Source organism: Bos mutus, chromosome 19, assembly GCF_027580195.1.
Source record: "Bos mutus isolate GX-2022 chromosome 19, NWIPB_WYAK_1.1, whole genome shotgun sequence".
In the NCBI taxonomy this organism is placed as follows: Eukaryota; Metazoa; Chordata; class Mammalia; order Artiodactyla; family Bovidae; genus Bos; species Bos mutus.
In genome coordinates, this window is record NC_091635.1 from 37,158,107 (window position 1) to 37,181,780 (window position 23,674).

Sequence of the window (23,674 nt, forward strand, 5' to 3'; positions counted from 1 at the left end):
AGAACTGAAACAGCTGCCCAGCACTTTCCCTCTGAGCAGACACCCTGATACTTGTTGAAAGACATTTTTATTATCGCTGTTCCATTCCATCTACTCAGGGCACTGGATAAGATGGCAGCTCAGAAGCAGAGAAGCTGGAGACAGGCCCCACCCTTCCTGTGAGGGCCAGGAGCATCCCTGCTGACAGCCTGGGGGGCCATGCTGGAGAACTCTGGGGAGCACTCACACTAGTCACAGACCATGGCCTCAAGGTCTCCCGGGTGGGGATGGGAGGGCATGAGCTGTGCGGGGCAGAGACCCCACTCTGGCCAGCCCTCACAGAACCCGACATAACTAGGCTGGGGGCTTCCTCTCAGGGAAGGTCCTTCCCTTCCACCCTCCTCCCCGAGGCCCAGCCCTGGGGAAAGGAGTCAGACATGAACTTAAGGAGCCAGAGACAAGGATGGGGCCTAGGCGAACCAGGAGCTGGCAGGCAAGGACAAAGATGGAGGAGGGCCGGAGTGAAGGGCCACCCTGCCCACGCAGAAGGTAGAGCGCGAGGCAGGAGGACCACGCTAGTTAGAGATGGAGGCGGCAGTTTTGGAGAACCGTAGTGTTACTCTAGATGGGGAGCTCCCAGCCGGGGTCAGTCAAACGAGATGAGCTGGGCTTCACTGCCCTGTGCTGGCGGGCCCTGTGCTGGGGGCTGCTGGGCCACTGGGGGCTGCTGCTGAGGAGGGCCGCTGGAGGGCGCCATCTGTGGGAGGACACACAGGCCAGTGGTCTGACTTCCCTCTTCAGGCCCCAGCCTCCCCATCCTCTACCAGCTCCTCTCCAGAACACTCCACAAACCAGCCTGGCCCAGTATTTAGGCCCCTCAAGCCCATGCTCCTGACTCCTTCCCTTCCTCCAGTCATCACAGATTCCCTGTCCGCTTCCTGTCCCCAGCAGAGCCCACTCCCCAGGCATTCCGGATTCATGTCTCTGGAGCTGAGTAGATGGGACCTCGGGCTTTTAAGTAAACATATGGTTTTGACACCCAACAGCTATTGCTATGTGCCTGTCCTGGTCCTGCCTGAAGAGCAGCAATCCTGGCCCACGCCAGCCGCACTTCCCAGGGCAGCCCCACTGCAGATGGGGTCCACAGTGAAGCCTGTCCCCTGTCATGACCCACGGTGGTCCCAGGAGAGGCTCACCTGCTGGTACACGGGCTGCTGCCCTGAGATATAGGGTTGCTGTGGGGGCGGCAGAGGCGCGTCTTGGCCGGGGAGGGTCGGCATGAGATTCTGTGGACAATGAAACAGCCCCATGCTAAGAAAGCAGCTCTGTAACCAGGTCAATGCCAACCAGCAGAGAGGCAGTGGAGGGGACATGGGGCAGTGAGCAGAGCATGGAGCCTGCCCAGCATGCTCCCACCCCAAAAGGCCCTGCTCCTCCCATCTGAGGCCCCCCGACAGCCTCTCACCTGCATGCTATAAGGCTGGTAGCCCATGGACACTGACTGGCTCCCCATGTAGCCCATCGTACCAGACTGCGGGGGCTGGGAGATGGCTGGGAGGCTCTGTGGGGCCTGGGAGGCCACGGTCTGTGGAGGAGAGAGGGCGATGGGAGACAGTTGGGCCTAGGGCCCTTGTAGGGAAGGGGTGGCCTCCCCACCTACCTGATAGCCCTGCGTGGGAGTAGGCTGGTATGATGAGTAGGCTGGGCTGGTGGTGGGCCCTGCGGGGCCCTGTGCGGCTGCCTGTGCACCAGCCGCCCCTGCTGGATACATGTAAGCACTCACCATGCTGGGGTCTGCAGACAGAGGAGAGAGCTCAGAACTCTGAGGATGGGGCAAGGGACAGGGGCTTGAGTTTCCCTTTTCCTTGTGACTTACAGAAATAAGTTTGTGTTTCACATTCTCACAAAAGAATAGTAAGTGAAATCAACAAAAACAGGAAAGGACCCACAGAATGTCACACTCTCAGAAGACCAGTCACAGCCCAAATGGTCTGCAAGACGACAGGCCAGCGGTCTTTGGGAAGTCAGTGTCAGAGAAGCCCACAGAACGTTCTAAGAGGGAGGACAGCTAAACAGGGGCCGGGTTTCCTGTTGGCACAGGTGAGGCCCTGGGGCCGTGTGAGCGCAAGCCAGCCGCAGATGCAGTCACACCAGGGCCTCTGGGCTCCTTGTCTGGCACCTGTGCCCAGGCTCTGCAGAGCATCCTGATCTAGCAAACGTAGAGGCCTCTAGTAGTGAAGGGTGTCACACCCGCCACTCCCCCTAAATTGGGTCAGAAGAGAGTGAGTGTGGGGAGAGAGTGTGAATCTGAAAAACACTGTGTACTGCTCTGCCGACTGTTCTGTAAGTTTGCGATCACACCAACACAACAAAAGAAGGAAAGGGTAGCGGTCTGGGGTTCGTCTTGGCTGTTGGCCCCTCACCCTCCTGCCCCACCCCACTCTGTTACCTGCTGCGGCTGCTGGCATGCTGGGGTAGGGGCCGCTGGCAGCCGGGGCCGGCTGACTCATGTACATGGTGTGCATGGGCGAGCCCTCCACCGAGCCGGCCGGGCTGAAGGTGCCCGCGAAGCTCGCCGGGCCGGAAGGCTGGTACAGCACGCCCCCTGCTGCAGGCATGGCCTGGAGCTGGAGAGAGAGACCACTTTCAGGGCCCTTGTCCGTCACCAGGGTGCCCCGAGGGACCGGGGTGTGTGGTTGGCACGTGCCTGGGCGTAGGGCAGGGAGAAAGCGGGCATCTGGGCCCGCATCTGGATGGTCTGCTTCTGCTGCTCCAGGCGCATCTGCCGCTCCTTCTCCTGCTCCTGCAGGCGCTGGATGGCCAGCTGCCGCTGCACCTCTAAGTACTCCTGTGGACCACGAGGCAGGCGTCAGGGCCGGCTCTGGCCCCACACCCTACGGCTGGGCAGGCCGCCACCGCCGCACCTGCTTCTTCTGCCGCATGATCTCCAGCTTCTGGGCCAGCTGGATCTGGCGCTGGCGCTCAGCCTCCTCAGCTGCGCGGCGAAGCTTCTCCCGGTGCTCCTCCCGCAGGGCGCTAAGTGCCCCCCGGGCGTCACGGATCTGTGCCAGCTTGTCTTGCAGTCCCTCGTAGTATACTGTGGGGAGGGGGCAAGCTGGGGGCCTTGGTATTGGCTGGAACACAAGCTGCCCAGCAGTGGGCACTGCTGCCCAGCCTGGCTTGGGAAATGGCAGGGCCCAGCTGAGCACCTGTCTACAGGGTGCAGCTGGCATAGGGGCTCCAGAGCAGGTGGACGCACATGCACATGTGTGGGCACACATACGTACACATACACACTCCCGCCAGCTCACTGTGCTCAGTGGGACATCTGCCACTGGGACTCCCTCATGCAGAGCCCAAGGTCCCTCGCGGCAGCCCTGCCCACACCACCCCAGGCGCGATAATGCCTGGCCCAGAAGGTACCCACTGCCCCTAGCGGGTGTGGCAGGCCCGATGGGAGCCCCTGAGGCCTGGAGGGACACCTGGGAGGGTGCACGTACGCCTGCGCTCATCCAGCTGGTTGAGCAGCTCCAGCAGCTGGGGGTGCATGGTGTTGATGGACTGGAAGAGGGACAGCACGGCCGAGTCGTTGGTGATGCTGCGGCCCCGCACGTGGTTGCTCTTCATGCGGTTGACGAAGGTGGTGACGGCATTCTGGAGGGCCTTCAGGAACTGTGCGTGGCTCTCCTCCGACTCCCCATTCTGGTACTGCTGCCGGGGCACAGGAGTCTGCCTGAGCACCTCCCACACCCCCAGCCCGAGTGGGGACAGGATCCCTCTGTCCGGCTGAGCCAGGTGCTGAGCTCTGAGCTTGCTGCAGGACTGACTGGGTCCTCCTGGGGGGTCTGCGAGAGGCACCCCCAGCACCCGGTTCACAAGGGAGGAAACGGAGGCCCAGGGAGGCTCGGCTTTTGCCCACAGGCACAGCGTGGCCGAGACGAAGCTGTCCTGGCCCTGGCCTCTTACTCCACTGGGCACCAAAGTGCAGAGCCCCAGAATATTCCAGCCTGTTCGGGGTAGACAGCAAGGCGCTGAGCAGAGCCTGCAGCCAACCCAGAGGCGTTCACTGGAGAGCTGTAAGTGGCAAGAGCCCACCTCTGGGGGGCCGCTGTGAGCCTGGCGCTCTGCACTCCGGGAGGCCAAGTCTGCCCCCAGCCCGAGAAGGGAGTCATGGCTTACCTCACTAAAGGCAGCTCCGGCTGCAGTTACGGCCTGAGGGTCTGTCTCTGGGAGGGAAGTCTGGAAGAGACCAGACAGTGAGACTCCATTTCTGCCTATCCTGGTGTCCCTCTCCCAAGGGACCACAGTCTGAAGCCTGAGAGTGGCCCCTTACCTCCACGTTGGCAGGGATTGCGTGTCCCTCCCCAGGCTGGGCCGTGGGCTCTGTCAGAGGCACCGGCGCGGACGGCGTGGGGCTCTTCCGAGCCTCCTCCTGCTTCTTCTCCCAGTAGTTCCGGTTCAGGTACCGCGCAAGCTGCACAGGCAAGAGGGGGTCACTCCCAAGGGCCAGGAAGCAGCGAGGGGAAAGCACCACACTTGGGGTATCCTCACCTCAGGATCGATGTCCTCAGCCAGAGGCGCCGACGAGTTCTGGGGAGACATGGTGGATGTGAGAGGCCACAGGCCAGAGGAGTGGCCTGGATGATATAGCCATGAGAGTGGACCCTGCAGACTGGCCGAAGCCTGTCCAAGCGCCAAGGGGCTCCGTAACTGTAGATGGGATGCAGGGTGCTGCCCCACCAGCCCTCCCACTGACCACAGGGTTGGGTGGGCAACTGGCAGGGCTTCTCTCAGCTCTACCCACAGTGCCCTGCAGGGTTTGCAAATGACTTTCTAAACCTCTGCCCCACCTGCCACCTTCCTCCTTTTTACAGAAAGAATTCGGTCCACCTCCAGCAAACAGACCTGTGACGGCCTCACTGGAGGCTAGAAAAACAGAGCACTTTGACCCAAGGTGTCCCCAGCTCCTCCTGCTTGGGGGGTATGGAAGACACTGGGGTCTCGACAGTGAGGCCTCCAGCCCTTGCAGTGTCCTCTGCTCCACCGGGGTCCTGACCAGGGAGCCGAGACCTGTGGGTACCAGGCTGCCTCTGCCCCTGCCCAGGAGACTCAAGCATCCCTGCTGAGGCACAATCGCTTGCTCCCCCCCCCCATCCCATAGGAAGGGGGTCCAAGCCGCTGGGGCTGAGCTGAAGGGCAGGCTCACCACAGGCGAAGAATACAGGCTGCTGGCGGGGGGTGCTGAGGAGGCCACGGGCGTGGGTTCCGCCTTGGGGTACGCGGTATAGGCCGACTTCTGCCTCTGCAGGATGACCAGGAGGAGGTGTCTGAGGTGCACGCCGCACTTTCCCGGGCACCCCCAGACTCAGCAAGGCTGCCCCCGCTCACCATCCGTTCCTTCTCCTCGGCCTCCGACTGAGACAGGGCCAGGGCCAGCTGCAGCTCCTCCTCTTCCTGCAGGGCTGTCTCATCCCTTTTAGGGGGCAGCTGAGGATGACAGGGCAGAGTTAGCGGGGCCAAGGGTCAAGGCGCCCCCAGAGGCCTGGGCAGTACCTGCGACTGCTGAGACAGCGGGCTGGTCAGGTACTCCGGGGGCAGCTCTGTCGTCGAGGCCGCTTTTCCCTCCGCTTTCCTGGAGGAGACAGGATGCCGTGTGTCACCAGGCGCTGTATCCCACCCCCATGTGTTCTTGCAAACAGCCTGGGGCTCCCCTCTGACACCCTCAGGGAAGGAAGACAGAAGTTCCGCAGACCACACTCCAGAGAAAAGCTGGACCCATGAACCAGTTGTCACCTCTGGGCTGCAGGGCCCTGGGCAAGTCACTGGCCTAAAAGACAGCCCCTTTCCTGGAAATGGGGCTCCAACACCCGCCACGCTGCGGCTTTCCAAAGAAAACACCTCCCAATGGAGCAGCCTACAGATACCACTTCCCCAATAGATCAGATCCCATCCCTGATGCTGGGAAGATGGACAACACGGGCTCCTGGGCCAGCCACACTGAGCCTGACTGTCACCACAAGGAAACCCTGGACCCAAACCCAGAGATGTGCCTCAAACAGCCTAGGCCCCTCAGCGATGTCCTTGTCACAAAAGAAAAAGAGGCTCAAACTCACCAGGTTAGAGAGCTGAGGAGGCGGCTGGGTCCTAACAGGACCGAACCACCATGGGACGTTACTGGGACTTGGGAACCCTGAACAGGGACTAACTGCACTGATGCCAAATGCCCCACTCGACTGCTACCAGCAGTCTCGTGGGAAAAGCTCCCCTTGGGAAGCACACATGGGAGTTGAGGGGAGAGGGACAGGGTGCCTGCGGCTCACTCTTGACTGGTTCAGGATACAAGGTGTGTGTGGGCACACAAGCCTGGGAGGGTGGGGGTGGTGTGTGTGTGAGAGAGAGAGAGAGATGGAGTCAATGGGGCTGCAGAAAGGCAATTTACTGTCGTGGGGTGAGGGTCTCCAGGCAACTCCTGTGTCTCTTCTCCCAACACTTTATAAACAAACCCAAGCAACTGGCCAGCAGGACTCAGAGCTAGGGGCCCTGCCGGGCACCGCCCTAGCTCCAGTGTCCCAAGGGACTCACTTGTTGAGCTGCTCAAAGCAGGGCTCACACACCCGCACCTCCTTCTCAATGCCGAACTTGGGGATGGTGGAGTACTTGGAAGAGCACTTGCCGCAGAAGATCTGGCCACACGCCCGGCAGTGGTGCTGTGACACGGGGTGGTCAGGGAGGCCTGGTCAGCCACTCTTCACTCCCACCTTCTGCCCAGCACCACCCGCTGCAGGAAGTGCCAGGCTGGGCCTCCCAGGCTGGGGTGGGCAGAAGGTGAGCTTGGGAGGCCACAAAGGACCTGGGGAACAGGGCACACTCGCGAGCTCCCAGTTATAGGCTCCACTTTGAGGAAAAGTAGTCACGCTGACAAAAAAAGTTCACACAAGAACACATAAGCTGTCCTAATGAGTGAGTTTTGCTGTACAGTGAGTCTGAGGAGTCTGCTCAGATGTCCCAGGCCCCAGCTTCAGTGAGCAGAGGGAAGGTCCAAGCCAGACAAGCCAAGTCAGCTGAGGAGACTCAGCGAGGGGGCTACTGGCCGAGGCAATGCAGACCCAAACCCCTGGGCATGGGGTGCTTGCGTTCCCCAGGAGTGCAGCCTTGCCTGAACTTTGCCTGAGGGCACTGACCATTGGATACAGATCCCAGGTGACCTCACTCCCCACGCCGCCAGGTCCCAGTCCAGAGTGAAAGGGCCTGCTGTGCGCGCAGTGGCCTTGTGCTAACAGCGGGAGGCTTGGGGTCTGTCCTGGCCAGGTGGGGAGCTGGGGCCCTCCCTGAGGCAGGCGCACTCACCTTGCGGGTCATGACCCCAAACTGCACCCGGCACCGGTGGCACTCCTCAGCATCCACCCAGTCAGGGGCCTGGGGATGGGCAGAGTCAGGTCACACGCCCTGGCCCTCCCTGGCCACCCCGCTTTCCACAAGGGGTGCAGGGGCTGCAGGGGGCTGCGGCCAACCCACCGCAGACGTGACTTGAGGAAGACCTCCCTCCAAAATGGTCCTCTTTTCTTTCTAAAGACCTGACTGCAAGACTTCCCACAGCTTCAGGGACATGGAAGTATTTAACTGGGAACCACAGCCCTAAGGCACCTTCAACCAGGTTCCTTTCTCAACCTGCAGACAAAGCTGCATATTCTACTCAAAGGGCATTCTCACGTTGAGATCAATTAGCAGCTCACCTGCTCCCAACAAGCCCAGATCCCAGGGTCTCCCTTCTGCCTCCTGCAAGCAGCCTAACTCCTGGACCCAGCACCCTGTGAACTCACTCTCTCCGCAGCAAACATGGCATCGCTCTCCTTGAACTCTGGGAAGACGTGTCCTGGAAAAAGGAGGCCCCTGTTACCACTGAATGCTGCCCTGGTGTGTGAGGCCCCCAGCCTCACCTGTCCTTACCCATCAGCCCTGAGGCCTCCAGCGATCACATCCCAGTCCTTGGCGTCTGCTCCTCCCCGAGCAGACAGAAGAGGCCCAGAGCCTGAGGCAGCAGGCACAGTGACCTCACACTGCACAAGGGCGTCTAGGGGCGCAGCTCAGCCAGCCTGCCCCACAGCTGGGGTGGCTCCGCACGGCCGCTGAGTCCTAGGGACCACACACAGAGCCAAGCCTTGCTCCCACCACATCAAGGCCTCGCGGGTCTTTCCTGGGCCTCCCATCTGGCTCCTGGCCTGCATTCCAGCCAACCACAATTCTCAGAGCTTTTAAACCAGAGGTTTTTTTTTTTGAGCCATGGACCCATGAAATCCCATAAGTCTTTGTTTTTGGTTGGGTTTTTTTTTTTTGGCCATGCTGTGTGACTTGTGGGATTTAGTTCCCCATCCAGAGATCAAATCTGGGTCCCTGACAGTGAAAATCCAGAATCTTAACCAGTGGACTGCCTGGAAATTCCCTCCATAAACTCTGGATGTTCTCTCTCATGTCTGAAGTTCAGGAATTGAGAGTCCGAGACCAGCTTATCGACCTGGATGGGTCCTTCATCACACAGTGTCAGCAGTCCTGCTCACCCTGCAACCAACAGGCAGTGCCCTTGCTCCCACTCCGTGGCTCATCTTGGGGTCAGAAGACCTGGCCCAGCTGTGCGGCAGAGGTGGGAGAGGACCCAGCCTGCCCTCTCATCCACACCTGGTGGGAGCACCAGGAAATCTTCCAAACACGGCCTGAATCCACCGCTCTCCTTGCCAGAACCCCAACATCTCTCCACAGGTACAACAACAGGGAGGAACATGCACTGGGCCTGAAGAAGCCTGCCTCAGCTGCCACAGCCCCGCGTAAGACTCTCCAAGTCCACTGTGCTCAGAGCACAGTGCCACCCCCAGCACAGCCTCCCTTGGGCGCACCTGGTGCAGGGCAGCCCCTCAACTCCTGATGGTGCGTCCCAAGCCCAGGACCGGACCCTCTCGCCCCCACCCCCGACTCACCTTCCACCTTCATGATCTGGTACGTGTCCTGGACCACCTTGTACTTGGGCTCGTTCCGGAAGGCGTGTGCCCAGGCCTGAATCAGATACAGGATCTTGTTCCGGACGTTTACTTCCACCTGCCTCTGTAGGCAAGGGAAGAAGGAAGATGAGGAGATGGAGGTGCCAAAGAGATATCTCAGAACAAGGAAGCAACTGGCAGACCCCAGCTGGAGACGGGGCCATGTAGGGAGCCACTCCCCAGATCCAGGCCTCCTCCAGGAACCCCATCCCCAAAGACAAATCCATTCCCCCTGTCTGTCGACTAAGGGCCTGCACTGGTCTCTAAACGCCTGGGAGAACCTGGGGAATCCCTCAAGTGAAGGTTCTCCCACCCCTACTGTCTCATCACCACCTGTCTCTGCCCACCTTACCCCTGTGCCCTACAGGACCCTGACTACCTAGGGAGCCCCTCAGCCTGTGACCCACTGTGGGGCTGGCTAAGGCCAGCCAGCAACAGGCAGAGCCAACCGAGCCTGGGCTGAGGGTGCAGACGCACGGTCAGCCAGCTGCCTCCTTCCAGTCACAGGCAGCCCAGACAGGTGGGATGAATGGCTCCAGAAAGTTCCCTACATACAAGGCCACCACCTCCAGCAGATTAAAGCACAACCAATCCCACTTCTAAAGCTCTCTCGATGACATACACACACAATGCTCAGGACAGTGGGTCAAGAAAGTTGCTTCGAGGAGACACCCACCACAGCTCACATGCCAGAGTTCCTGCTCTTTTTTATAACCTGGGTCCAGTCAGTGGACCCCTCTCCAGGTAGCCCCGGCCCTCCAAGGACTCAGACCCCGTGCCGTGTGAACAGGACACGATCATGCCCATACGAGGAGGACAGGTTCTAATTCTTCCTCTGTCATCCAGGACAGAGGAGGGGCTGGCCAGGCCTCCAGTCAGGGCTTTGAAAAAGTCCTGCTGTCAGCTCAGCCTCAGATGGGCTCCAGGCTGCGAGGCCCACAGGCACCCAACAGGCCCAGGTCAGTGGTGGTGGAGTTGGTGCCAGAGCTGTGCTCCTAGGTTGCCACCTAGGGCGGCCTCAGCTCTACGGGACGCCCTTCACCTCCAAGAATGGCTGCACCACCCCACTCTACATCATACAACCTCCTGGTGTCACTGCCCACATCACAATCCCTACAGGTGGGCAGCAAACCTGCCCTGCCCGGATGACCCCTTGAGGCCCTGGAGGACTTTTTCCTTCTCTGCCTTGGCGGGTGGGGTGGGGGGCGGGTTCTGGCATCCCTTCTCTGTTGCGTTCCCCAGCTCTGCCTCCACAAACACATCAAACTCACGTGCCTCCCTGCTCTATGCAAGTCTTTTGGGGACCCCAGGTCTCCACTCACATGCTCTGCCATGGCCACACGCACACTGTTCCTCCCCACCTTCTCTGCTACTCAGTGAGCATCCCCTGCCCTTCAGACTCAGCTCCTGCCCCCAGGAAGTTTTCCTCACCTTGCAGGAGTGGGGTCTTCTCCGCACTCCCAGATGCAGCCCTGCCTAACTTCTGGGAAGGCCTGATCTCTCCAGGCAGGGATCACAAACACTTGCCCTCCAGCCCTCGGCACTGTTTCTGACACAGGTGCCAGCAAAGCCCCAAGAAGCCCCTGGGGTGGTGCTCCCCCCACACAGGCCTCTCTGCTCCCTGAAGAGCACCCACCTTCAGCAGATCCTTCAGCTCCTCCATGGTCTGCTTGTTTGCCACCTCATCATGGACTGTCTGGCCGCAATTCTTCACCACAGACTCCATGACCTGCAGATCCCAGCGAGGGGAAGACTTAAGCTGCAGGTCAGGGCAGGAACTCCCCGTCCTGGACAGGTCCACCTTCCCCACAAGGTGGGCCTCAATACGGCCCTCAGACCACCCAGTGGGATAGGAAAGCCCACGGAGCAGTCTCCAAGGCAAGCAGCAGCCAGGGCTACACCTGCTCCTTTTAACTCCATGCTTTACCACCAAGGACAGACACTGGAGTCAACCTCAGGGGCTACACGTGTCAGCCTCAGGTGGAAAAGCAGAAGCACTGCTCCCAGCCCAGCCCAGCCCTCTGTCCCTGGTGCCTCCACTGTTGGCAGCGCGCCCATCGCTGCCACCCCGACCAGGGCTGACTGGAGTACAGGGTCTGATTACCTCTAGGGCGTACAAGGCCACGTGGGGATTCTTATCGTTAACTTTCTTCTTGATGGAACTCACTGCATATTTTGCCCTGACAGAAAAAAAGGCATTGGTAAAAGCAAACAGAAAAAAAAAAGAAGAAGAAAACAGCTTCTAAGACTGAGGAAAAGCCCATTGGCCATCTGGTCCTTGAGACCCCCTAGGCAAACGTCCAGGTAACCATGCACTCCCAAACAGTACAGAAAAAGTCCTTTAACTGTCCTGAGATCTCAAGAGCCATAGCACACAGACCGCACAGTACTCCATCGGGGCCTAACATGCTCAGCTTTCATCAGGGCAGGATCTTGGAAGATGAGTGGGCACAAAGCAACCCCAGTCCACAGTGCGGCCAACCCCCTGCTCCCGAGGGTGCACTTACTGCGTGTCCCCCTGGCGGATCAGGTCACAGATCTGGAGGATGGACTCCCAGTCAGTCTCCAGAAGAAGCTGGCTGGTCGCTTTGTCTAAGGCAGAAACGCACCATTACAGGGGCTCATCCTGCTGGGTGATCCCCTAGCTGGATCCCCAGCTCAGCAACAGGCAGGAGGAACTACCTCCTTCCCATTTTATTTTAGACATCTGGACCAAACGGAAAACTGCGTGACCATCCTCCTGACACCTGACAATAACGGTGGAAAGCACTGTCCTTCCTGAAAGACAATGTGGGCTTTTTACACACAAGTGCTGTTCCAAACACTTTACGCGAACTCACTCAACTCTCAAACAAACCTTAAGAATTAGGGGATATTTCCACCTTCTCTGTGGACAAAGAAACTAGGTGAGAAGTGAAGAGAGGTAAAGTCACTGGGCCTGAAATCACACAGCTTGCTGGGGTGGAGCGAGAATTCAACACTAAGCTCTGCTGTCTCATCCCTCATAGTCCCTTGTTTTCAGAAGTTTAGCCTGTTTGTTTAGCTCTCAGCTGTGGCACTGCTGGAGAGACATACAGCAGAAACCCTGGTCCTCTGCCTCAAGTGTTCTGTGGAATGCAGACGGGGCTGATCTGCCAAGAAGGATTCTCCAACGACAGAGACCCCGGTTCTCTGCCTCAAGTGTTTTGTGGAGTGCAGACAGGGTTGACCTGCCAAGGAGGATTCTCCAACGACCACCTCTAGTCTACATCACTGTGGCCTCAGACACACAGATGAGTGGCTCAGGGGCTGCTCTCCCAGTTCAGTCAGGACCATGGTCCCTGGAGTCGTGCAGAAGATCAAAAAGGATCTGACAGTGACTCCTGGATTGATCACTGAAGGGCTGAACCATCTCATGAGCTGAGTTTCTCAGCCCAGATAATTCAATGAACCTCATCTGAGGTCCCTCCGAAATCGCATGTGAGGAAAAAGGAGGCCAGGTTCAGGCTGACCATTCGACTACCCAGAGCGCCTGTCCAAAACACAGAACAGTTTCCTGAAGGAGAGTGAGCTTGTCCATAAACATTGATTTTCCTTCCTAAAACCTGTGACTTCCAGGAGGTTCAGAAAGATCAACTATCCACCCCAACAGAGGAGACGCCTTCTTAGCCCCGGCGCTTCTTCCCGGAGCCCAGTGGGGACATACGGCGCGGGTCTGGATCCCTGGGGAAGCAGCGCTCCGAAGAGCTGGCAGGTCCCAGGGAAGACACTGCTGGCTCCACCCTTGGGGCCCACGTATGTGTCAGAATCCCCAAATTCCAGGCAACCTAGGTTTTTGGCGGGGAGAGAGGGTCTACTGAGACTTTACTATTTCACTGAGTCATCCATTCTCCTGACTCAGGACGTGAGGCCCGCTTGGCCAGACGCTGGTAGTTAACTTCCCCAAGCTCCTAGCCGGTCTCCTGCGCGGACCTTCACCCAATCGGTCGGCGCCAGGCCCTGCGCCCAGGACAGCCGGGCCTTACGTCGTCTGCGCGCCCGCCCCGGGCCCGAGTCGCGCGGCGGTCGCCCGGGAGCACTGGGGGCGGGGGTCTTTCCCACCGGGGAGCGGGGGCAGCGTTACCTAGGAGACGCTCGAAGGTGCCACTGCCACGCCCCATGGCGACCCGGGACCCCAACCAGACGCCGCGGCGATCCCCACTGCTGGCCGGCGCGCCCCCGACTTCCGCTTCCGCCTGCCTCTCAGACGCGCGCACGCGCACGTCGCCGGCCAGCCCGCGAGCCGTGGGGAGGCGGGTCTTTCCGCTCGCCCCAGACGCTGGGCGCCGATTAGACCGCGCCTACTGAGACGGCTAGAGTCGGGAGCCAATGAGCTGCCCGGCGGCGGAGTCTATCTGATGAGAGCGGAGCTGAGGGTGGGCCTTGCGTGGCTCTCGGAGCTAAGGCTGTCGAGTGGAGCGGGAAGCGGGATGTGTCTCCTCCTGGGGGCCACGGGCGTGGGGAAGTCGCTGTTGGTGAAACGCCTGCAGACTATCCTTCCGTGCCGGGCGGGGGGTGGAGGGGGTCCGGAGGGGCGTGGGGATCCGAGGGGCGCTGGTGGCGAGCGGGGCGGGGTGCGTCGGGGGCGCTCGGGCTGGGGGCGGGGTCCGGCCGGAGCCCTCCTTGGCCCCACTCAGAGTCCTTGACTTCCTGGCACAGTTGAGTTCCCGGGATGGGAAGGGCGACCTGGGCGATCCGCCCCCGACGCGGCCCACGGTAGGCGTCCTGCAGGTTTAGGAGAAGTGGGTCCCCTTGAGATTAGCAGAGCTTTGGGTTCCTTTAATTGGAAGCAGGGGTCTGACTGGTGGGTGTGTTCAAGACACCTTTCCGGAGGTGGTGGGTGTCACCGCGGGGAGCCTGGCTCCGCCGGGACAGAGTCGCAGGGCATCCGGAGCCGCCTGCCCCTCACCACTGGTCAGATTGAGTTTGCTGCTCCCCGCACAGGGCAAATCCCTTTGGTGGGTGTCACAGCCAGCCCTGTGGGTCCTGCACCCCGGGGAGCATCTTTAGACCTCCTCCCTTGTGGGTTCTGCCTTAGAGCCTAAACACTTGAGAAGACCTATGTTAGTGGTTAGGTCGCAGTGTAAAGGGCTGGGCACATTGCTCTCCAGGACTTGCCAGTGGGAAAGCGCTTGTGGTGGTCTCTACATCCCGGTTTTTTCCACAGGTGGGTACCAATTTAACGGACATTGTGGCTCAAAAAAAGATCACCATCCGGGAGCTGGGGGGCTGCATGGGCCCCATCTGGTCCAGTTACTATGGAAACTGTCATTCTCTCCTGGTAGGTCCTAGTCTTTTGCCCTTCCTTTGGGGAAGAAAGTCCCCATTTCAGTGTTGTCTAGTCCCCAGTTTCACTTTCTGTGTGAGATAGAATTTGGGTTCCCAGGCAGCTATGCTAGTCAAGGAAACATGGCCCAGGCCAGAATTGCTTCCCTCTGGGACTCCAGCTGCTCCCTAATGCTGCTGCTCCCAGGCAAAGGTGAAAGCTCACCGAAGGGTTGCTGAAGACAGTATTTCTTCTCTGCAGATAACTGTGTCATCCACTCACTGTCTTATTGTTCTGGGTGTGTTTGTGTGTTTTATGTTTTAATTATGTATGCCCTGGTTCATCCCATCCTGGCAAGATCTATGCCCCAAATTCTGGGACACCTCCTTTTAAAAGTAATGGCTACACGAGTAGAGCGACTTCCGTGTAGGTGGAAACAAATAACACTGGTGATTCTTGCATAGCTCGCTCCCCTCTGCTTTTCCTGAAGCCTTCCTTGCTCTTCCTGAGCCAGGCTTGTGATGTGAATAGAGATTTGGCAAGGATGGTATTTCATCCCAGGGGGGCCCTAATCTCCATTCACTTCTTTCCAGTTCATGGTGGATGCCTCTAACCCCACCCAGCTCTCGGCATCCTGTGTGCAGCTCCTGGGTCTCCTGTCGGCAGAAGAACTCGCAAAAGCATCAGTTCTGATTCTCTTCAATAAAATGTACGTGTCTGTGAGGTGAGCGGGAGTGCAGGTGTGCCCCCGGGCGGAGCTCCTGTAGAGGGTAACCAGGAAGGTGGCCCACTGGGGGGTGGGAGGGCCCAGTGATGGCTAGGGTGGGCTTCTGGCAGCCCACTCTGATGTGTGCTGCTTTCACTCCAGCGACCTGCCCTGTTACATGACCATAGAAGAGATGAAGTCGTTAATCAGGCTCCCGGACCTCATGGCTTGCGCCAAGCAGAATATCACCACCTTAGAAATCAGTGCCTGGAAAGGCACTGGCTTGTCAGACGTGCTGCGCTGGCTCCAGGACACCCACAGAACCAATGGTTGACTGCAGGGTGGAGAAGCATGGCCGGCCTGCTCTGTGGCAACAAGGCAGAGGCGGTACTGCTTGGCCATCGGCCATCTGTTGCTTTTATAAAAGCAGGCTAAGCCCTGGAAGACGGGGTTCTGTGCTGAGTTGCAGTGATGGATAAACTGAGTCACCCAGGTTACAGAAACTCCTGATGTCTGCCCTCTGGCTCCAGGGTTGGGAGAGGAAGACAGGCCTGCCAGGTGGCTTGTGTCCCGTACCATCCTGGGATGGTTTTAGGGGAATTGTTCCCCTCTCCCCAGGAGATCTGCTCTCTCAACTGTGATAAAAGCTCAAACCTGTAAAGTTTCTGGTACCCTAACGGTGGGATACCCCACAGACAGCGTCAGGTACATGAGTCAGTGTGGTAGGGAAAACCAGGCTTTGGGTTAGAAACAGTTAACATTTACTACTCAGAGGTGCCTCAGTGGTCAGGGATCCCACAGGTAGGCCAGGGTAGAGAGAGGCTCTGATGGGGTATGGGAGGTGCTGGTGAGCTCATGGCCAGGCCCTCAGGCCACAGTTCCCCCATGGCCTGCTGTGTTCTCAGCTAAGAGAGCTTGCAGGAAACACCTACATCTATTGCTGGTGCATTTGTGTCCTAGGGCCCCTGTAATGAACCACCATAAATGGTGGCTTGTAGCAACATAAACTTAACAGTCATAGGACTGGAAGCCAGAAGTCTGAAATTGAGGTATCAGCAGGGGTGATCCTTTTGCAGACTCCAAGGGAGAATCCATTCCTTGCTGTGGTTGCTGCATGGTGTCCTTGGCTTGTGGCTTGCAGGACTTGAATCCCTGACTCTTGTCTTTTTTTGGTTTTTATTATTTATTTTTTTGGTTGTGCTGGGTCTTTGTTGCTGCTTGAGGGCTTTCTCTAGTTGCAGAGAGCTGGGGCTAAGAGTAGCGCATGGGCTTGTTGCAGTGGGTTCTCTTGTTGCGGGCTTCCCTCGTGGCTTAGACGGTAAAGAATCGCCTGTAATGCAGGAGACTCGGGTTCAATCCCTGAATTGGGAAGATCCCCTGGAGAAGGGAATGGCAACCCACTCCAGTATTCTTGCCTGGAGAATTCCATGGACAGAGGAGCCTGGGAGCTACAGTCCATCGGGTCCAAAGAGTTGGACACGACTGAGTGACTAGCCCAGGGTCTAGGGTACAGGCTTCTAGGGCGTAGTTGTTGCACTCAGGCTTGGTTGCTCCACGGCACGTGGCATCTTCCCAGACCAGAGATTGAATCCATGTTCCCCACATAGGCAGGCAGAGTCTTACCCACTGTACCACCAGGGACATTCTCTGCCTCTGTCTTCACATGATCTTTTCTTCTTATGAGGATGTGACAGTGATAAAGAATCAGACTGCCAATGCAGGAATTGCAAGAGACACAGGTTTGATCCCTGGGTCAGGACAATCCCCTGGAGTAGGAAATGGCAACCCACTCCAGTATTGTTGCCTGGAAAAGTCTATGGACAGAGGAGCCTGGCAGGCTACAGCCCATGGGGTCGCAAAGAGTCGACATAACTGAGCAGCTGAGCACAAACAAGGGCCCACCTTAATCCAGATTGAGTTCATCTCAAAACCCACAATCACATGTACAAAGATTGTTTTTCCAAATCAGGTCCTCTTTGTAGGTTCTGGGGGTTACAACTTGGGCATACCTTTGGGGCTGCTATTAAACCTGCTGCAGTCTGGTAAGAAATCCTCTGCTTCTGAGTGTGGTTGTGAGTTTCCTACAATACCTTCCTCTGTCTCAGCTGGTGGTCTAGCTCACTGGGCTCCAAGGGCCTTTGGAAGGCCTGCATGGCCCCCTTTAGCCTTGTGGGACCCAGGGCCCCAACACCCTGAGGTTTCCCTAGGGCCAGAACAGTTCACACTGGCCTGCCTGGGCCACCCCTGTGGTTGTGCTTTGGCCTCACCCACTCTGATCCCAGGGCCAGATGTCCAGGCCCAGAGGGGCCAGGCAGGGGGCTCAGTACACACTCCAGGAGAGTGGGCTGAGGGGTCTGGGCTTCAAGTTGACCTACATCCTCAGCCTGCTTCTGTTTCCCCAGTTGTTCTGAGAAACAGCTCTCAGATGGAGTAAACACGCTCTGTGAAGGGGCCCTGGGGTTGGGCAAGCCATCCTGAAGAATCTTAAAGACAGCCTTCCCGAAACCTGGAGAGAATAGCTGGTTTTTGGAGGGAGCCGCTGGCTGGCTGGGTCAGTCTAAGGCCGTAGGAGAGTGCTTTGCAGTGTTTGTAACACCTGAACATGGGCGCGGCAGAAGTTTGGAGCCCTGGTGGGGACCATTCTGTGACTGTGACCCAGGAAGGCACGCTGGCTGCCCAGAACCCATCTTCCCATCTGGGATGGAGCAAGGTTCTGAGCTGTTCTGCTGTCTGGAACCTGAGAATCTGGTGAGGGGCTGGTCGTTCTCCCTGGAGAATATGCCACCTGTGCACACTCCCCACTCGCCCAGATTGCAGGGTGAGCTTCTGAATGCTGCGGTCCCACTAGGCCCCAACACACCTCCCAAGGTTGGCCATCGGAGGAGCCCGTCCATTCTGTGTTCTCCCCACTCTGCTTTCCCAGTCACCTACAGAGCTCGTCGACGCAATGGACCCTGGACCCCCAGAGCCTGAGGATGCCACAGGGCTCCCTGAAGTCAGTACTGAGTTCTCAAAAGTGCTGATGCTGCCCTCAGGTGTCCTTATTCCTAGACTGGCTGGGAGGGTGGGTGGGCAAGTGGGCAAGAGTCCCCCAGGTGTCAGCCAAGGACCATAGCAAAGACTGCCTCCTCCTGGCCCCCACGCTAAGAGCAGGCCTGGAACACTAGTGCCATCCCCAAATATTTTTTGTATACATCATACTCGTATGAAATATAAGTATATAACAATATGTTTAAGATAATTCAGTTGCCCACCTGTTAAAAATGAGTAAAATAAAATATTTTTTAAATATCAGTAAAGTTAGACAATTTAATGAATCGTGACTTTCATTCACAAAGTGATAGTTTTTAATATTCAGGAGTAAACTGTCAAGAAATGTATAAGACATAGATGAAGCAGACCACAAACTAGCAGCAAGAAACAGAAAAGATTTATATACACAGTGGTTCTTAACTGGGACAGTCTGGCCACCAGTGGACACTCTGGAAATATTTTGGATGGTATAGCTGGGGGTGGGGGCTGTGATCCAGCACCTATGTGTATCTATTAATACAAACAGAGAGACCAGGAGAAAGAGAGAATGACATTTATTTTCAGGAACGAGCTCATGTCGTTGTGGAGGCTGGCAAGTCCACAATCGGCAGGACTGGGCAGCGGGCTGGTGAAGCAGGTTGATGGGATGTTTATAGTCTGAAGGCCATGGGCTGGCAAAGCCTTCTTTGTGCGGGTGAGGTCAGTCTCTTCTGTTATTAAGGTCTTAACTGAAGTCCACCTGTATTATGGAAGGTAATCTGCTTTATGCATAGAGTCTACTGATGTTAATCTCATCTAAAAAACACCTTCACAGAAACATCTAGAATAATATCTGCCCATCGGTAGACATCACAGTGAGTTCCTTGGTCTGATGAAGTGATGGTCAGCTACCCAAACTGGTGCAAAATCCTCTGTTGTGATTCTTTCATAGTATTCTGAGCATTTGCATCTACCACCAGGGCGGCACAGCACCGTCCAGAGTTGGCATCTCTTCACGTCAGAACCCCTTGTAGCCCTGGGTTTCTGGCACCAGTCTGACGTGACCCTGTGCTCAGGGCCTGCCCACCAGTGCACCTGGCACATGAGGATCCATGGTCTCAGTGTCTCATGTTGGCAGACAGGACAATTGTTACTGGCATTTTGGACCTCAGAGGGTGCAAGAGGTCTACAGGCACCTCTGTGATGCTGAGTATTCCAGTTCTAGGCCACCACAATAAAGCAAGTATAATAAAGTCAGCCACACAAATATTTTAGTTCCCCAGCCCGTAAGTGTGAAATACTGTGAATGTTGCCAAAATGTGACAGACATGAAGTGAGCAAATGCTTTTGGAAAAATGACACCTGTAGACTTGCTTGATACAGTTATCACAAACCTTCAATTTGTTAAAAAAAGTTATCTGTGAAGCATAATAAAATGAGGGCTGCCTGTTTATCTACATTCAGCCTATCTCAGTGTTGCTGCAGCGCCCATGTCCACAGATGTCATGGACCCAGGTAGTTATCTCACGGGAGCACATGGGGTATCTTTGTTCCAGTCACCTTCCAAACCTGGAAAGGGGTTCTTCTGATAGGCACTGACATGTCCTACTCAACACACCCCTCAAATGGTCATCATCGATTTCCATGGGACTGTGCCCCAAATGGACATCCTTAAAGAGGCCACTGCCCTCCTGCCTGACCCTATGGCCAGGCCATTGGCCACTACCCCAGTCAGTAAAAACTCAAACATAGGGGCTTCTACAGCTCAGTGCTTCATCACTGCTAGGAAAAATGCATGTAATTTAGCCCAAACAAGCTGGTCCTTTTTAACCTATTTCAATCAGTCTCCATTTGTTGGTCTTTACGTAGAAGCTTTCCAAACAAAATGCTGTCTATTCAACTTGGAACTGCCATTTACAAAGTGAACAGCTCTTTGTTGGCCAGTCGAGAGCAGCTTGTAGGGCACTGTCCAAGTGACTCCCAAGTAGAGTCCAGCACCTCCTCATGGTTCCAGGGTCTGCCCGGATGAAAAGGCTTCCTGCACCTCCTTGCTTTCTGCAGGCAGCTTGGTCTGGTGTAAGCCATTTCCACTTCCATGTCTATATGGAAACCTTCTGGGCGCTGCCACCGGCATTGAAGTGTTTCTCTGACATTGTCCGAGACATCACAGCTATTGGAGCTTAAGATCATTTTATATCCTTCAGTCACTGGGGCAGCTTCAGTTATTGTCAGGTGGCAAGGTGGTAAACCCTCCTCGAGCAGAAGTTCTCCCATCCAAAGTCCCAGCAGCTGCCGCTAGGGGGGTGCTCACAGGCTCTTGCCCTCCACACAGGGCCACCATGGCACCCAACCTTCTACCCCACACTGGGTTCAGCCACCCTTCAGTTCACTCAGTCACGTCCGACTCTGTGACCCATGGACTGCAGCACACCAGGCCTCCCTGTCCATCACCAACTCTCAGAGTTTACTCAAACTCATGTCCATTGAGTCAGTGATGCCATCCAACCATCTCATCCACTGTCGTCCCCTTCTCCCACCTTCAATCTTTCCCAGCATCAGGGTCTTTTTCAGCCACCCTTACTGGTTTCCATTTAGCATGTCCCGAACGGCAGTTATATGCCTTCTGTTTTTATAAGATGAGGTGCAAGACTGAACAACTGCCCTCAGAAGCCAATTGCAAGCCCAGGTTGCTACCTCTGCTCTTGACTGACAGCTAGGCTATAAATCGGATTCCCAAGACCGCCCTCCTCAGGTTCAACTAATATGCTAGAGTGGCTCACAGAACTCAGAGACAGTTTACTTACCAGATCACTGGTTATAAAAGAACATGACTCAGCCAGATGAAAAAGAGCCCTAGAACAAGGTATGGGGAAAGGGCAGAGTTCCCATGCGCCCTCCAGTGAACACTCCCCACGTTGCCATGTTTACCAACCTGAAAGTTCGCTAAATTCTGCCCTTTGTGTTTTATAATTGATTGAATCATTAATTCAACTTCCAGGCCCTCTCCCCTCCCTGGAGTTTGGGCAGTTGGAGGTAATGGACACTGAGAAGTTCTAACCCTCTAATCACGTTGGTTCTCTTGGTAGCCAGCCCCGATGTTTAGGTGGGGTCCAAAACCCAACTCATTCACCTAACAAGAGACATCTTTGTTGCTCTAATCAGAAAATTCCAAGGGTTTTAGGAGCTCTGTGCCAGAAATGAGGATGAAGACTAAATGTGTATTATACATAAATCACACCATCACAAGTCGATTCCAAATTGTTTTTCAGAAGAATGCTGGTCTCCCTATCCTTCAACTCTGTTCATTAACAGGCCAAACCAGGACTTTCTTGGTTAAGAGAACTAGAATAGAATGGGAAACTGTCCTCTGAAGACATAGTTAACTTGGCAAACCGATTAGCCTGCACCCTAGATGAGTCTACTAAGAAAGAAAAACATTAAAATCCTTAATATTTCAGTTCAACAGCTAAGAGTCCCCTAAGCAAAGTCCTCCCAGCCTTCATCATTATTTTAAGAAGCCAGGACATTGAAAGAAAGACTTCGAGAAACCAAAGCGCTCTGGACATCTTCAGTCACCCAATCCATCTTTCTAGTGTCCTCCCACTTCTCAGTGATGGGACTCCAGGAAATCAGTTTTTCCAAGTCTCCCTCTTAATTGGTTCAGAGAAACAACTCTCCAGACTGGGAATGAATTTTCTATACTGGAGCTACATTCTCAGTGCTCAAACCCAGTACTACTGAACAGTCCCTGCCTCAGAGCTCGATTCCCAATTGTGGAGGTCTCCAATAAACCTCAGCAAATCAAGAAAAAAAGATACTGAACCCACAACACTTAGTGCTCTTCCAACAGGAGTGAAGAGATCGTGCCCTTACACCAGACTGGTGGTGATAAAGTGAGGGGCAGGTGGACACGCTGTTTACAGTGCTGGGCCTTAAGAAGCTGAACACCAGTGTGCAGGCTTCAGTGTTGCTTTCCCGAGTAATGAATTCTCAGCAGACACTGCCAGGCACTTATGCAGCATTATGTGGGAAGATATTGGATCCAGGGTTGGTGTCACATTCTGAAAATGCAATCCAGAAAAAGTGTCCACGCGGCTCCCTCCCAGACGCTCCAAATTGCCTGACAGACCATTTGAGGTTTGGCAAGTGGGTTTCACAGAGCTGCCCACCATCTCATGGGTATAATTCTTGGTATTGGCAGGGCTTCCCTGGTGACTCAGTGGTAAAGGACCCTGCCTATGCTGGAGACGCAAGTTCCATCCCTTGGTGGGGAAGATCCTCTGGAGAAGGAAATGGCAACCTATTCTAGTATTCTTGCCCAGGAAATCCCACAGACAGAGGAGCCTGGTGCGCTATAGCCCATGAGGTTGCAAAGAGTTGGACATGACTTAATGACCAAACAGCAACAATGATTTGCATGTTTTTTCATTGGACTGAAGCTTTTCCACCCAGCCAGGCCACTGCCTCCTCGGTGGCTCAGATACCATTGGAAAGGAACACTTTTTGAACTTCATAGCGACGGAGGAACCCACTTTATTGGTCAAGTGCTGTCTATACAAGTCTGTGTCATTTGGCCAGTTCTCATCAAAACCTCCTTAGGTCAGAGTACGTGCCAATGGGCACATAACCAGAAATTGTGCGGCCCAACAACTAGCACTTGATTCATCCACTAAAGTAACTTTAGACAGCCACAGAGACTTTGATCTCGTACTTAATGAATAAGGAGACATTTGTCCAATAGCAAATACAACTACTACTACTTGGATAAACACCTTTGGAGAAGTAGAAACTCAATTACACAAGATGAGGGAACAAGCACGAATTTCACCTGACTCTCCTTGGCCCTTTGATTTTTCAGCTACCTTCAGGTCTAGGGTCATGGTTTAGAACCATCATACAAGCTAGTTGTCATATATTACTTTTGCATTCTGCTTTGCATAGTTTTGGTTTTTTGTTTGTTTTTTTTTTTTTTCCCATGCTGCATAGCTTGCATGATCTTAGTTCCCCAACCAGGGATTGAACTTGGGCTCTTGGCAGGGAAAGTGCAAAGTACTAACCACTGAACCACCAGGAATTCCCTATTTTAAAACTTCGTACATGTCAGAAATGCACACTAAATACAATGATGTTGACTCAGTGCCTTGAGATGACTACTGATGCTTGTACTTTCTTTACAAGATATGATTTTAACAGGGAAAGTGGCTGAGAGTTTCTCCTTCTACTTTCCTTGTTACTCAAACGTGGCCTCACTCAGTGTCAATCACTATGCACTTTCTCTCTGATGTGGGACACGATGTCCAGGCAAGGTCCTGGCATTGAGGGACAAAATACAATTCCACTAAAACTGATCAGTGATGCTCTCAAGCAAAGACCGGATCAAAAGGGAGGAGGAAATGTGGAAATGAGCAAAGGAAAGCTCAATCAGAATGGAGTCGGGAAGCTCTGAAGGGAAGGCTCTCTCATGCATGCATCCCTCAGCACCACAGCTCACAGGCCCAGCAGAAAGATTTCCTCTGATTCAGAAACAAGCTACTCACTGCAGCCAATGGAAAACCAGATCCCTCCTAATTTCCTCCTCACTTCAGTTCAGTCGCTCAGTCGTGTCTGACTCTCTGCGACCCCACAGACTTCAGCACGTCAGGCTTCCCTGTCCATCACCAACTT

The 23,674-nt window shown here is 55.5% G+C and overlaps 2 protein-coding genes across 7 annotated transcripts; one reads left to right on the forward strand and one right to left on the reverse strand.

Moving 5' to 3' along the window:
- Positions 1–48: 48 nt before the first annotated feature.
- On the reverse strand, positions 49–13,268 carry HGS (hepatocyte growth factor-regulated tyrosine kinase substrate). 2 transcript variants are annotated; one of them, XM_070390182.1, is made up of 22 exons: positions 13,111–13,268; positions 11,516–11,600; positions 11,113–11,188; positions 10,645–10,737; positions 8,949–9,072; positions 7,800–7,852; positions 7,327–7,395; positions 6,562–6,686; positions 5,533–5,611; positions 5,368–5,466; positions 5,186–5,281; positions 4,531–4,569; positions 4,313–4,453; positions 4,159–4,218; positions 3,480–3,687; positions 2,904–3,076; positions 2,687–2,827; positions 2,429–2,606; positions 1,640–1,773; positions 1,445–1,564; positions 1,176–1,265; positions 49–736 (listed from the first exon to the last, which is right to left on the reverse strand). In XM_070390182.1, exons 1-22 carry the CDS (start codon positions 13,145–13,147, stop codon positions 626–628), a joined length of 2,331 nt encoding a protein of 776 aa, XP_070246283.1. In that variant the 5' UTR covers positions 13,148–13,268; the 3' UTR covers positions 49–625. The 2 variants fall into 2 exon arrangements, with proteins under 2 accessions (XP_070246283.1, XP_070246282.1); XM_070390181.1 differs by having other exon boundaries at positions 3,480–3,690.
- A 151-nt stretch (positions 13,269–13,419) lies between these two features.
- ARL16 (ARF like GTPase 16) lies at positions 13,420–21,109 on the forward strand. 5 transcript variants are annotated; one of them, XM_070390189.1, is made up of 5 exons: positions 13,420–13,517; positions 13,686–13,742; positions 14,138–14,307; positions 14,886–15,001; positions 17,920–21,109. In XM_070390189.1, exons 1-5 carry the CDS (start codon positions 13,457–13,459, stop codon positions 17,969–17,971), a joined length of 456 nt encoding a protein of 151 aa, XP_070246290.1. In that variant the 5' UTR covers positions 13,420–13,456; the 3' UTR covers positions 17,972–21,109. The 5 variants fall into 5 exon arrangements, with proteins under 5 accessions (XP_070246290.1, XP_070246286.1, XP_070246289.1 ...); XM_070390185.1 differs by having other exon boundaries at positions 13,422–13,517; positions 14,886–15,016; positions 15,161–21,109; XM_070390188.1 differs by having other exon boundaries at positions 13,427–13,517; positions 14,138–14,193; positions 15,161–21,109.
- The last annotated feature ends 2,565 nt before the right edge of the window (positions 21,110–23,674 follow it).

What these genes read in the sequence shown, in the direction of transcription:
- ARL16 (XM_070390185.1), top strand. Translation starts at nt 13,457, where the DNA reads ATGTGTCTCCTCCTGGGGGCCACGGGCGTGGGGAAGTCGCTGTTGGTG. An exon ending in GTTGGTGAAACGCCTGCAGA is followed by an intron (nt 13,518 to 13,685) that starts CTATCCTTCCGT and finishes TTCCTGGCACAG; the next exon opens with TTGAGTTCCCGGGATGGGAA. An exon ending in CGCCCCCGACGCGGCCCACG is followed by an intron (nt 13,743 to 14,137) that starts GTAGGCGTCCTG and finishes ATTGCTCTCCAG; the next exon opens with GACTTGCCAGTGGGAAAGCG.
- HGS (XM_070390181.1), bottom strand. Translation starts at nt 13,147, where the DNA reads ATGGGGCGTGGCAGTGGCACCTTCGAGCGTCTCCTAG. An exon ending in AGCTGAAGGATCTGCTGAAG is followed by an intron (nt 9,073 to 10,644) that starts GTGGGTGCTCTT and finishes CCTTGCCTACAG; the next exon opens with AGGCAGGTGGAAGTAAACGT. An exon ending in CTGAGGACATCGATCCTGAG is followed by an intron (nt 4,454 to 4,530) that starts GTGAGGATACCC and finishes TTGCCTGTGCAG; the next exon opens with CTTGCGCGGTACCTGAACCG.